Raw genomic sequence first — 13545 nt, 5'->3', positions numbered from 1 at the left:
ACAATAAATAATGCCAGCTTGTAAAAAAATGCCCCTGGTTCCCATTAGTTGAATAAATATAGATTCCACTTCAGTAATGAGTGGTTTAAATTGTGTCTCTACTAGAAATGGTAAATTAAAGAGTTTATAATGTGCAAGCTTTAGCAAGTATTTTAAATGAGAATTTTACCATAGAGAGTGGAGAAATCAAAATGGACTGAAGGAGACTCAATTTCTCCCATAAAATTTATAAAGAACTTGAATAATGAATATTGGCATGGAATCTCTCACGGAAATTCAATCACTGCTTGATGGTTAAAAAGTCACATGCATTTCTAATCGCCAGTTAGTATGGGAGAAATTCAGTTCTAAACTAAAAACTTATGTTTTAGTATAGAAAATTTAGTCTGTGTTTTTTCTGTTGTTTCATACATGATTACTTCATTTACTTATCTTCTTGGGGTCAAAATTCGCATTTTTTACATGAAAATTTAGTCATATCACATTTTCCTGTTTAAATATTGTTGTACAATTAAATATCATATTTATTTATAGCTGAGGAAACAGAATGACAATTTATCAACACGGAACATGGAGCTTGTTAAAGCCAATACAGAATTAAGACATAAAGTTTCAGAGAATGACAGCCATATTAAAGACCTCAAAGATAAAATCAGGGACCAGAAAAAGAGACTTGAATATCTACACAGATCTAAGAAGGAAATGGAGGAGAATTCTGATAAAGTTCGGGTGAGTCTGATATTGATTTGGTGGTCCTGATAAAGGTCGGGTGAGTCTGATATTGATCTGGTAAGTCTGATAAAGTTGGGTGAGTCTGATATTGATTTGGTGAGTCTGATAAAGTTCAGGTGAGTCTGATATTGATCTGGTAAGTCTGATAAAGTTCAGGTGGGTCTGATATTGATCTGGTAAGTCTGATAAAGTTCGGGTGAGTTTTATATTGATCTGGTAAGTCTGATCAAGTTCGGGTGAGTCTGATATTGATCTGGTAAGTCTGATAAAGGTTGGGTGAGTCTGATATTGATTTGGTGAGTCTGATAAAGTTCAGGTGAGTCTGATATTGATCTGGTAAGTCTGATAAAGTTCAGGTGAGTCTGATATTGATTTGGTGATTCTGATGAAATTTGGTTGAGGGTTATATCGATATGAATGAGTTTGATAATGATTTTGGTTATTCTTTTATTTGGGTGAGTCTGATATTGATTTGGTGAGTCTGATATTGATTTGGGATTTTTATCTAAGTCAATAAAGTATATAGTGTACTTCCAAATTACTAATTCATAAATTATTAATAGTCAGGCTTATTATTTTTTCTTCAGACTTTTTAGGAACAGGCACGCTGTTTCTATTTTATCTTTTTTGCATCAGTTCCCCTCAGAGTTTTCTATACATATCTATACATTGAACTCCTTACAGGTCAGAGTTTTCTATACATATCTATACATTGACCCCCTGACAGGTCAGAGTTTTCTATACATATCTATATACATTGAACCCCTTAGTCAGAGTTTTCTATACATATCTATACATTGAACCCCTTACAAGTCAGAGTTTTCCATACATATCTATACATTGACCCTCTTACAGGTCAGAGTTTTCCATACATATCTATGCATTGAACCCCTTACAGGTCAGAGTTTTCCATACATATCTATACATTGACCCCCTTCCAGGTCAGCATTTTCTATACATGTCTATGCATTGAAAGGAATGATTTTATTGTTAAAACTCAATGGATAATGAATTTTCATTATGGCATTCTTGTAAAATATCATACATTGAGTTACATGTATCTCTATTTTTATACATTGAGTTACATGTATCTCTATTTTACAGGAATTAAAATCAGAAATTGAAGATTTAGAAAGACTCAGAGATGAATATGTGAAGAGAAATTCAGAGCAGGTAATGTATTTAAATGTCAATCTTTTTTTATGAGTGTGGTGCTTCGTGCTTGGAATAGATTATGTAGATATGACTGTTCTTTGGATAGCTGTGATTAACGGTCTGATTGATTTTCTATATGTATAACCACTTTGAAAAAAGGTTTGACTGTTTCAGTTTATTCAGAGATGACCCAGCAATAAATATGATTATTTGTCAAGTGAGCTTTTTAGAGAAATCACTTTTATATTTTACATAATGTGGCCCTTGGACTAAGAATATTTCTCCTGTATAGAAATTTGTTTTACATGACAGAGGACGTGTCTTAGTGACACCCTTAGACTATGTTTTACTTAACATAGACTAGAAGTGATACAAAATTTGTTTATGATCTTCTTCTCATTTATTAAATTGCAGAAAGATTTTTATTAAAATGTCACCATTCTTATCAAAAATAATGTGAGACATAAGAAAAAAAAAGGTATATGAAAAGATAGGTGTCATCCTCTGAAACCCAGGGGTGTCTTTATGGACTGCTTCTTCATCACCCTGAGGTTAATTGGCATTCTTTTCCTTGTAATGGACATGCTGATTGACTCGATCATACTTTCATAATGGGAATGCTTTGCAAAAAGAAAATAGTTCAACAATTATGAAAATATTTTACTTTGATATGGCTTATTCCGAACATGCAAGCATAACTGGTTTGTCCAGCTTGATTTATAAACTTTGGAATGGTTACAGGTACTGTGTGAAATGATAACCATCTAGCTAAATGATCCAGGGCCCTTCTTCATTCTGTTTTCAAGGAAAAGTACATTTATTATTTGATAAAAAACTTCATATTTGGACTTTAAAACTGTTTAGTACTAATAGAGTGTAGCTTACTAAATATGTTTGGCACACATATATCTGTTTGAAGAGCTATACATGTATATATCTGAACAAGTAAAATGTCCTATTGTGAAAAATAATAGTCAGTTTGGTGTTTGACTAACATGTGTTTTCCTTGCATTTCAGGGGGAAATGATAAACACTTTTATGAACCAGATTGCCTCACTCCAGGTGGAGTTGAAACAACTTGCTCATAATCAGGCTGAGACTAATTTACTTATTCATCAGAGAGAGACTGAACTTGAGAAAGAAAGGACTTCATCTGATGAAAATAAACGAAAATATGAAGTATGGCTCCATTGCTAATAGAGTTTCATTTCTTTTTGTTATAATATTCTTTGTTATGATTGTTAATTTTTATATTCTTTGTATTGTATTTAAAGCTCTTTGTCTTTATCGTATCATCAATATTTATTCTGTCTTTTAATTCATATTTCATAAAAGGTAAGATTCTTATTAGTATAACATTATATGCTATACTTAAGGAGGTTGACCTAGGGTAAGGGACACAACGCTTACAATTCATTGGAACGTTTGTATTCAGGATCTTAAATCAATCTTGTCTAAGCATCAAAGTAACTTGGACTGATTTCATTCTGTTTCAAAGGAAAGCTTGAAAGGCTTTGGTGAAATTGAATATTATACAAACATATCACTGATTTCAAGAGTTATGTCCCTTACTCTAGGTCTACGTCCTTAATCCACAGTTAATATTATTCATAGTACTAAATCATAGACATGAAAGAATGTACTAAATGCAGACCTTCAGGGACAGGGTGGCTGAGTGGTTAATACACTGGACTTGTAATTATGAGGACAACATGGCTGTGGGTTAGAGTCCAACATGTGTCCTGGTTTCCAAGCACCTTCACTAGCCTAGGGTTTCACTGATTTTCCAACCTTTAATATAGGCTTTCCTCCCTCACCAGCTTGGCAACCATAGGGGAAGCTCATGGTAGCAAAACTGTTATAAATCTTGCTGTTGGTTAAAAAGCTCTTCAGAGTTTATTGTGATTGTAGCTATGTACACTCGTGTATATTTAGCAACATTAAATAAAATTTGCCTTTACTTTAACCCTTCCAAATCTTTCTGTCTGTACCTGTAGAAGTAGATTGGTTTTGTCTTTCTTAATAAAAAAACAATCTACTCTTATAAGTATCTTCACAGATTCACGTTTTGTTATTTAAAAAGGAAGATAATAAAAACTGGTAAAACTGAAAATAGTATTAGAATTTTAAAAAAATCCAATGTCTATTAACTGTGACTAGAAATATTGTCTTTTACAGCATATTAAGAGACAGAAAGATGAGATTGACCGATTGAGACAACAAACAGAAAACAGGTTAAAAGAGGCTCAGGATGAATCAACTGAGGTATGATATGACTGTTACTATTTATAGGATGATTGTTTCTATTTTTAGAGGAAACATTTCTATTTTATTCTCTCTCTTTATGTTACTATTTATAGGATGATTGTTTCTTTTTTTTAGAGAAAATATTTTTCTATTTAGATTCTCTCTCTCTTACAATCACACAGAATAAATAATAAAAAAGCACAATCGACTGTACCAGAAACACAAATATTTATTATACTAAATAAAGGGTAATAACAAAATTACCAAACTGACAGCCTGTAGTCAAAAGAAGGAAAGTCCATGTAACAAATGTCAACACAATGGTCCCAACTTTGTTCAGGTGTATTCAGTGGAAATTAAACCAGGTTTTATAGCATGCTAAACCACCAGAAAATGATAACGCTGTACCATATCACTTGAAATACATGTATGCATTTGTTCTTCAGATATCTATCCATTTACAAGATGCCCATGACTGGTTTAGGAACAAGTTTGAACAGTTACAACATGAATTAGTTACTTCTAAGTAAGTACAATACAAACAACAATGTATAAACTGTCAATGTTAGTAATAGATTTTTGCCTAAGATTGCTTTTGTTATTATACCCCCACTCAGCAAGTGGATGATATATATTGGAATCACCTTGTCAGTTTGTCCAAAGTTTGTTGTATTTATCTCACCTACCTAAGATGAATTGATTTCAAATTTGGCATGTGGCTTTATATAGATGGGAAAAATTTGTCACAAAAATTTCAACACCCTAAAGATGGATTAATTTCAAATTTGGTGTGTGACTATATAAAGATGTTGTTATCGATACTAGGTGCTATTTGATATCAACTTCCTGTCCTAAGTATATATGTTTCCTTTAGTGTAACTCTTTTTTTTTTTTTTTTTTTTTTATATATTTTGACCAACAAAATTTAGGTAATTTTAATTCATTCAAAGTCACACAAAATACCTGCACAATCTTTCTTGATTTAATTTTTTCAGAAGCTGTCTAATTGCAAAATTTACACCCATATGAAATATTTACATGTAACACAGCAAATCCCAAAACCAACACTCCTTGAAAATTTGCAGCCATCAATTCACATCATTGATTGTTGTAAATCATTGTAGCAAAAACATTGTCTACTATACATGACAAATATGTTGTCGTACCAGCAGACAAAGCCCAAAACAACATTGTTTTTGTCTGCCAAACGTTTTACATCAAATGTTTATTATCAGAGGTAGACATAGAAAATAATAGCAGTGATAAGACCTATACTGCTACCACACTCTCCAAAGAAGAGATTATGGAAACCATAAATCTGTGCTATCCTCTTTTGGTCTCTCTACCAAGGACGATGATTGTGAATTACCGTCTATGTACTGGATTCTAAACTCCGCAAGAATCCATACAAACAAAGTTTCATAGCTGGATCTGCAAAATGTACCACCAAACCTCTTTCAAAACTTTATCTTCTATACTCACAACTGTCAAAGAGGGTCTGCAGTCCTACCACAACACTTATTACTCCCGTAGTGGTATTAATTCAATGTGGATCCTGAAAAATTCGAAAGATTTTTGGAGACAATCAGTTCAAGACTATTATCTGAATATAATAGCATTAAAACCCATGATTTTTCAACACTGTATACTTCTATTCCCCATACTCAGTTAAAATCCTGACTTAAAAACATTATATATTGTTGTTTTTCCAAAAAAGATGGTACACCTAGATACAAGTATATAGTTCTTGGTAGAGATTCCTCATACTTTGTAAGAAATAATTCCAAATCATCTTCCAAATATACAGAGGAAGATGTTTACAAAATGCTGGAATTTTTAATCGACAACATATTTGTCCAGTGTGGTGTACATGTTTTTCAACAAACGGCCAGCATTCCAATGGGAACAAATTGTGCTCCTTTACTTGCTGACCTATTCCTTCACTCTTATGAGGCTGACTTTATAGCTGATTTGATCTGAAAGAAAGAATATCGTTTGGCTAGATCCTTTAATCTCAGTTTCTGCTACATAGATGACGTATTATCTTTAAACAATCCTAATTTCGGGGATTTGATACATCGCATCTACCCCAAAAGAACTTAAGATAAAGGATACTACATATACTGTAAAGTAAGCCTCATATTTTGACCTACACTTAGAAATCGATGGTAAAGGAAAACTATCGACCAAACTTTACATCAAACGTGATGACTTTTCATTCAGAATTGTCTACTTTCCTTTCATCTGTGGCAACATCCCTTCAGCACCTGGGTATGGAGTGGTCATATCACAACTCATACGTTATGCCAGAGCTTGCCGAAACTATGCAGAATTTTTGTATTGCGCTAGAACTCTAACAAATAGGCTTCTGGAACAGGGTTCTGTTGCTTTAAGATTGAAGTCATCACTACAGTAGTTTTTTGGTCGTCATCATGAACTCCTTGATTGCTATGGTGTATCCATCTGCACCATGAAAACTGATTTGTTCAACGGGTCATAGCTTTCCTTTCCTCATTTGTCTACCGGGGGGGGGGGGGGGGGGGTTCTAGAAAAGCAGAGGACGCTTACCCTACCGGTGCATCTGGTCCATGCTCCCAGTTTTTCATGGAGTCCGAGTTGCTCATTTGTTTTGTTATTTTGTATGTATGATTTTAGTTACTTTATGTCCTTTGTTGTGTATGTCTGTTTTCCATGTCTGGTCTTTGTCCCTGGATTGCATTCTTTTGATTACCGCTATAACCTTGGTTCCCTTGATTACTCATTGAAACGGATCTGTTTGTTTTAAAGGAAAAAACAAGAGGATTTAATTGTTGATACTGAAGAACAGAGGAAGAGGGCTGAGGAAGAGAAACTGAAAGCTCATGCTGCTGTAGAGAAAGCCAAAGAAATGATACGAGTATGTCTTCTTTGTCTGTTCAAGCAAAAAACTAAAAATAGATTCCAGTTTAATTATAACTTGGTTTTAAATGCATTGTATGAATTGCTGTGGAAGTACTATTGATTGTGGGGCATCAATTTTCTTGGGAAGGCCAAACCACGAAATTTGGTTCCAAAAAAGAAGGATATTACCATTGATGAGTATACTGAAAACCTCAAACCACAAATTCAATAATCCACTAAATTGTGTATCTTCCCTAATCCACTAAAATTGGTATCCATGAATTGTAAAGTACTTTCTCAGTATGTCATATGATTGACAGTGGTGACAATTTTTTATGAAGTTTTATTTTTTTTTTTTATATTTTAAGAGTCAACTTGTCCATGATTTGAGATGTTCCATTCAATTAAAAAAGTTGTTGGTTATTGTATATGGTAAAAGATGGAAATTATCAGATCTAACAAACAGAACAAAATTTTTTTCCAGCCTTTCACAGAACTTATTTTACAATGGTTATCAAAATTTTAAAGTATTTTGAACATGATGTAAATACTATATCAGTACATAAAACAGAATTGAAGTAGTAAAGGATTGCTCAAGAGAATTACATTTTTTTTTACAAAATATTGTTAGGCTATCATGGAAACCTATATTAAAAAAAATTATTGTTCTATTATGCAGTAAAGTGCAGAATTTTCACAGTTTTATGCAATCAATCTACTTTTGTGCAGTATTTAAATTAGCCATTGTTTCCCAAAATTGAATTGTAATGTTCTTCAACGAAAAAAAGATAGCAGTTCAGAAGAAATGAGCTTAATCTTCTCCTTGTTTGTGCTCACTTCTCCCATTTGTCTTTGACAGGGAGAAATGTTAATATTGATATTTTTTCTCTTTCCACGAAAATAGAACTGTCTTGAAAATTTCACAATTTAAAGTAAATCAGACCATTAATTTTGAGTATACTGTATTTTGCATATTAGTTTTCAGTTGGAAAAATGATTTACATATCTTATCTTTAAGGAAGTAGACAGGAGAACAAAAAAGAGGGTATAAATGATCTTTCATTACATTAATAGCACTGTCAGCTCAAGAAGCACTATTTACCAGTCTGATTATAATTAAATCTATAATGTCACTCCCATTTGGCTTTCTGCCCATAGAAGATCTTCCTATATTTTATGAGAGGTTGTATCAGAAGTCAACATGTATGAATTTCAGAATGTCTTGGACCTTTATCTCAAATTAAACACATACCAGTAAATCAATTTCAGAATTTTATTGAAGATCATGCTATTAGTTCATGATTACATATTGACAACTGAGATGACCTCCAGTGGAGCAATGTATGATCTTCTTGGCATGAAAGAGTGATTGACATTTTAGATTTAGGTTTAATTTGATTGCACTTTTTACGTAGTTGTTTTAATTTACTGTGAATGTGTGTAGTACAAGCTTCAGTATATTGTAGATTGGGCTGATTATATTGCATATGGATTTTTGGGCACCATGTTGTGACTTGAGTGTTTTGCTTTTTTTTATTGTTATACCCCTGCAAAAAGTTAATTGGGTATATAGGAATCACCCTGTCAATATGTCTGTCTGTCCATATGTAGGTGTGCATGAAGGAATATACTTCCTGGTGGAAGACTCTAAAGGGAGGTAATCCAACTGAATGGTTTTACATGTTCAAACCTAGTAGGCACAACTCCTTCTTAACCAATCAAGAGATTTTGATTAAATTTTATATTAAGTGGGCGCATTATATGCAGATGGCATGAAGGAAGATACTAACTGCAATGGGATATAATCCAAATTAAAGGTTTTATTTATTTGATACCTTATAAGGGCAACACTGCCTATAAAACCACTCAATGGTTTTTGATGAAACTTTATAGGAAGGATGGGCATTATATGTAAATCTGCATTAAGGAATATAGCTACTGTCAGAGGACTCTATAGGGAGATAATTGAAAATTGAATTTGTGGGTTATATATTTTAGGGGTGGGGTGTTTTTCTCTTTGTGAGTTTGCTCACAGTATATCTAGTTTCATACTGTATTCTGTGTATTAGAAAAAAATATGAAGTTGCAAATTATTAGTAGCAACATAAAATGAGGACTGCTGGAGTGTTTGTTGATTTTGTAATTGGCAGATATGTATATGTATATCTAGATGCATTTTTATAAAAAAAAATTATGAGGACTAAGCTAATTGTGTCTCCCCTTTTTTGTTTTTGCCCTATCTGTTAGTCCATCACAGTTTTGTAAACACAATCATTCCAAATTTCATGTAAATTTGTACATGTAGGTAATTAGGAAATGATATGTAGTTGTGTATATTACCAGAAATGTATAATCCCCTGAATTTGTGGGAGTTATACCCCTTTGATTTGGGAATGGGAAAGGGGAAACATGTTTTTTGTAGGCAAAAACAAAGTTTAATTTTACACTGGTTTAGAAATACTTGAAATCCATTTTCAGTATTTGAGCTCTGATTGTAGATTTCTACTGCTGATTGTTGTGGATATGTATCCAAGTTAATTTGTGTTAAGATGTTGTTACAAGTAGTTACTACACACACGGCACGAAAACATGAAGCCTTTTTCACCTGTAGGATCTATTTATACAATTTGCACCTAGCCATCTATACACATTTTTTGCTACTTCTTTGACACTTGTTCAATTTTCACTTTTCTGATTTTAACCACAATATTAAAATTGACTTTATTGTGTTTCACCATATCTGTTCAATTAGTTTTCTAAATTGTCTCAACCTGTACTGTGATGGTTTTCTAAATTGTCTCAACCTGTACTGTGATGCATGAATACCGTTTTATTTCTGAAACTATTTAAACTCTCAATCATCCCTCAATGTATTTAGTAAGTAAGAGATAATTGACATCTTATGTAATAATATTTAGTCATGTTATTACAAAGATAGTTATAATAAAAGCAAAATGAATTGTAGAATATTTATATATGTTTTATTTTCATTATTTTCTTCAAATTTATATTTTTGGCTTATGAGCAAGCTTATGTATATTGTATTAATCAGTTTTAAAAATAGCACATAATCTATACTGTAGTCTCTAACTTTTCAAAAGACATAATTTTTTATGTAGTTAAGTAAGTGTAATGGTTTTTTTTTCAGAATGATATAATGTATAGTTATTTTTTTGCTGCCTTGGTATTAAAGCATTGAAAAAAAGGGAAACTACTGAAAACAGAAGACGGTGAAGTCAATGCAAAATCCAAATTAACATATTTAGGAACAGATAATAGATTTCAAAATTTTAAAGAATTCATGAAAATTTCTATGGTTTAAATTATTTCAATTACTGCTTTTTTTCTGATTTCATGAGATTTCAAAAATTTCTGAGGAAAGCCAGTGATGTAGAGATCAAGTAATGGTCTTTTCAAATAATGATATCATCTTTTAGGATATTACATTGTCAGTTCAGTGGGTTTTTTGACATACATGTTTCTGATTTCTCCCATTTTGCCTGATTCTTACTATATTTACACTTAAATGGCAATAAACATTGCAATAATTTCTATGATACATTTCTGAATATAATTGTTACAGAATAGCCGAGAGAGTATCAGTCGTTTGGCCGACTATGCAAATGTAGCTGACAACGAGACCAAATTACAGCTGCAGAAATTACAACAACAGTTACAGAAAGAAAAGGACCATAATAAATATCTTGAAATGAAGCATCATGCTTATAAGGTAATAAATCTCCACCCCCCAAAAAAAAATCTTTGACTATAGATCATCATTCTATAAATGAACCATTTTGTAGTGCATTCTGAAGAAAAATTGATATTAGAAAGGAAAAATCAACTTGTTATAAAAAAAAAATTGGAATAAACAATAAACGCTAGTTTCTTTATATTGTATAAGTGACTGGAATCTTAACATATTTTCATGCAAAACATATTTAGCATAAAAAGCTGTACATTAAGATGAATTTCATGTTGGGGTTAAATAAGAATTTTTTTCTGTATTTAGTCTGATTTTGTGAAATGGACTGTTTTTTATTTTTGTTTTTATTTCCAAGTAAATTGATGTAGTATTTAGTTTTATAAACCATTAAATAATATCAGCAATGATTTGTGCTTTATAGGAAGCCAGTGTACGACAAATGGAATGTCTATTAAAGGAATACAACCAGTGAAATGATTAGCAGAGGTCAAAGTGCAGAGTTTACTACACAGAGAACTTCAGGGATGTTTCTGATTGTGTCAAGAATTTATTTTTGAAGTTTGCTTCAGAGTTTTCTGTTATAAATTGCATATCAAACCATTTGGTGTGGGCAGCAAGAAAGAGTTTTCTTGGAAACATTTGAATAGCTTTTATTTGTGTATGGCTATAATCAAAAGAAGCCTTTTTAACCATGAGTCCAATTATATGTAAATGTTATTAAAAAATATGACATTAACTGAAGTTAAACTTTGTAATAAAGTTGGCACAGTTCAGAGGTTAGGGTTCAAAGTACTAAATTTATTATTAGTTCAACTTACATGTATTCTGTTTGTTTAATAATAAAAACTTGAATTGTGCTATTAAACAAAATTGTATTTTATCATGAATTAAGCTTAATAGTCTGCTACAGGTCAGTTTAATTGTTTTATTGTTTTAGTTTTTAAACCTGTTGAAATTTAAGGACTCACTTATTTTCAACAATATTGTTAATTTATTAGAACTGAATTTTCTTGATTTTCAATTAAAAATTTGAAATGTGTTTTTTTCCCCAAATTAATTTAAGACCATGGCATTGGTTGGTCATTATATAACAGGGTTACTATTGTCCAATGATTGTTCTTTATGACAAAGTATTACTGATATTATGTATGTTTATTTATTGCAATAAGGAATGTATTGTTTTTTTTTCATTAGTTAGTATTGTATGTTACCAAAAAAACTGCCTGGTGTGATAAAATTATACGTAGTTGTTTTAGGGGAAAAAAATAAAAATTATGGGTATTAAAATTGTTTCCTATTTTGATAAAGAAACATTTTTTTCATTTTTTTTAATCAAATGTTTATAGTTAACACTAGGTCAAATAGAGTATAATTTTTACTGAATATGCATTATATATGTCAATTTGATGTACCAATACACACAAAAATTCACCCTTTTATACTTCTCTTTCATCAAAGTGCAAGTCTCAATTCCATACTTTGGCATGACTTCTGGTGTTGGGTTTTAGTTTCGATTAAATGAGATGTTATTAAAGAATTCATCCGAACATCATTATATAAAAAGCCTAAAGTCATGAAATTTACTTTTTGAAAAATGGTTGACATTAAGGGATAAAGTTGGCTTTCCTTTTTTTTTTAATAGAATTATTATTACCTGATGGACTGCCTTAGGTAGTTAAATGGAAAACAAACTTAGTTGATATATTCTGTGTATTTAAAGTGATAGAATTAGTCAATACTAACAGCTTTTTAAAAAATACTTTTATTATAATGGAGAAACAGAACATACTTGGATGAATTATTTTTTTAGGAATTTTATAATGTCAAAGTTATAAAGCCATTTGTATTAGAATTTCATTTATGATAATGAGAAATGGAGCTGTATATAAATTCTATGTCTCCATGAATTTGGTTACTGTGGAAAGGCTTTTTGTCAGTGAACTATCAATTTTAGTGTTTTTTACACACTATATGTTGTGAATTTCTCTGAAGTACCTATGTAAAAATCACACAAAGTCTAGGATTTTACACATCATTTCATAAAATCAAATCAAAATTAGGGATAGCCAAGTAGCTTAAACAGATCTGATATAAGTACCATGTGTTTACATTATTTTAAATACAATAAGGTATATAATATTCCTCTAAAACATGTATGAAAATAGTGTTTATTGGCTAAGGCCTTTACCTTTATTTCTGTGATAACATTCCTTGTGCTAAAGTTGTGTTCACTTTTATACCCATGCATTTTGTATCAGTCTACTTGTTTTAATAGATTTTTATTGTGTCAAAATATTTCCAAATAAAATATGAAGAAAGCAGTTAGTAGATTGTTTCAAACATAGAATACGGATAGTTATATTTATGTCATTTTATAAATGAAAATGCTCTTTTATTTCTAGATGCAATAAAATCTGTTGAAAGAAAACTGAAAACAAGCAAACCACCCCAAAACAGGTTTGCTTCTTAAAATTTGTAAATGAAAGTACGATTGATTTTTAATCTGAAATGAAGGTTCAGAAGGAACAGCTTGAAAGGACCACAGATGCCAAAGCAAAAACAGTTTAGGCAATTATAGATACAGCATTTAGGCTTGATGTAGCTCTCAGTTTGTGGTTCAGTTTTACACAGCTAAATGAACTAAAATTTGCAGTAAGAGACAATAAGGAGTAGCCAAGTTATCAAGGTTTATGAAAATGCTATTTGGCCCAAAATTCTTGGAACAACAAGCTCTTATAATGAATCAAGACCTTTCTTTAGTAGAATAAATTCACAGGGATCCATACACTTTTATCCCAGGTTTAATAAATTCACAGGGATCCATA

At 31.4% G+C, this 13545-nt stretch overlaps 1 protein-coding gene across 6 annotated transcripts in view; it reads left to right on the top strand.

Annotated features, from left to right (window-relative positions):
* Positions 1-13041, top strand: part of LOC148601031 (uncharacterized) — a 36308-nt gene extending 23267 nt beyond the window's left edge. For 5 of the 6 annotated variants that reach the window (XM_088554598.1, XM_088554596.1, XM_088554599.1 and 2 more), the window contains 9 exons: positions 535-729; positions 1837-1905; positions 2905-3066; positions 4066-4152; positions 4581-4660; positions 6922-7030; positions 8033-8059; positions 10598-10744; positions 11142-13041. In XM_088554598.1, the coding sequence (XP_088410724.1) occupies positions 535-729; positions 1837-1905; positions 2905-3066; positions 4066-4152; positions 4581-4660; positions 6922-7030; positions 8033-8059; positions 10598-10744; positions 11142-11192 (927 nt within the window). In that variant the 3' untranslated portion in view covers positions 11193-13041. The remainder of the gene's footprint in view (positions 1-534; positions 730-1836; positions 1906-2904; positions 3067-4065; positions 4153-4580; positions 4661-6921; positions 7031-8032; positions 8060-10597; positions 10745-11141) is intronic. The other variant, XM_088554597.1, reaches the window with a different exon arrangement.
* The last annotated feature ends 504 nt before the right edge of the window (positions 13042-13545 follow it).

Source organism: Perna viridis, chromosome 12 (genome assembly GCF_037379345.1).
Source record: "Perna viridis isolate PV_CMFRI_1.1 ecotype Kerala chromosome 12, ASM3737934v1, whole genome shotgun sequence".
NCBI classification, from domain to species: Eukaryota; Metazoa; Mollusca; class Bivalvia; order Mytilida; family Mytilidae; genus Perna; species Perna viridis.
The sequence above is the reverse complement of the archived record's forward strand: the minus strand, read 5'-3'. Positions and strand labels throughout refer to the sequence as shown.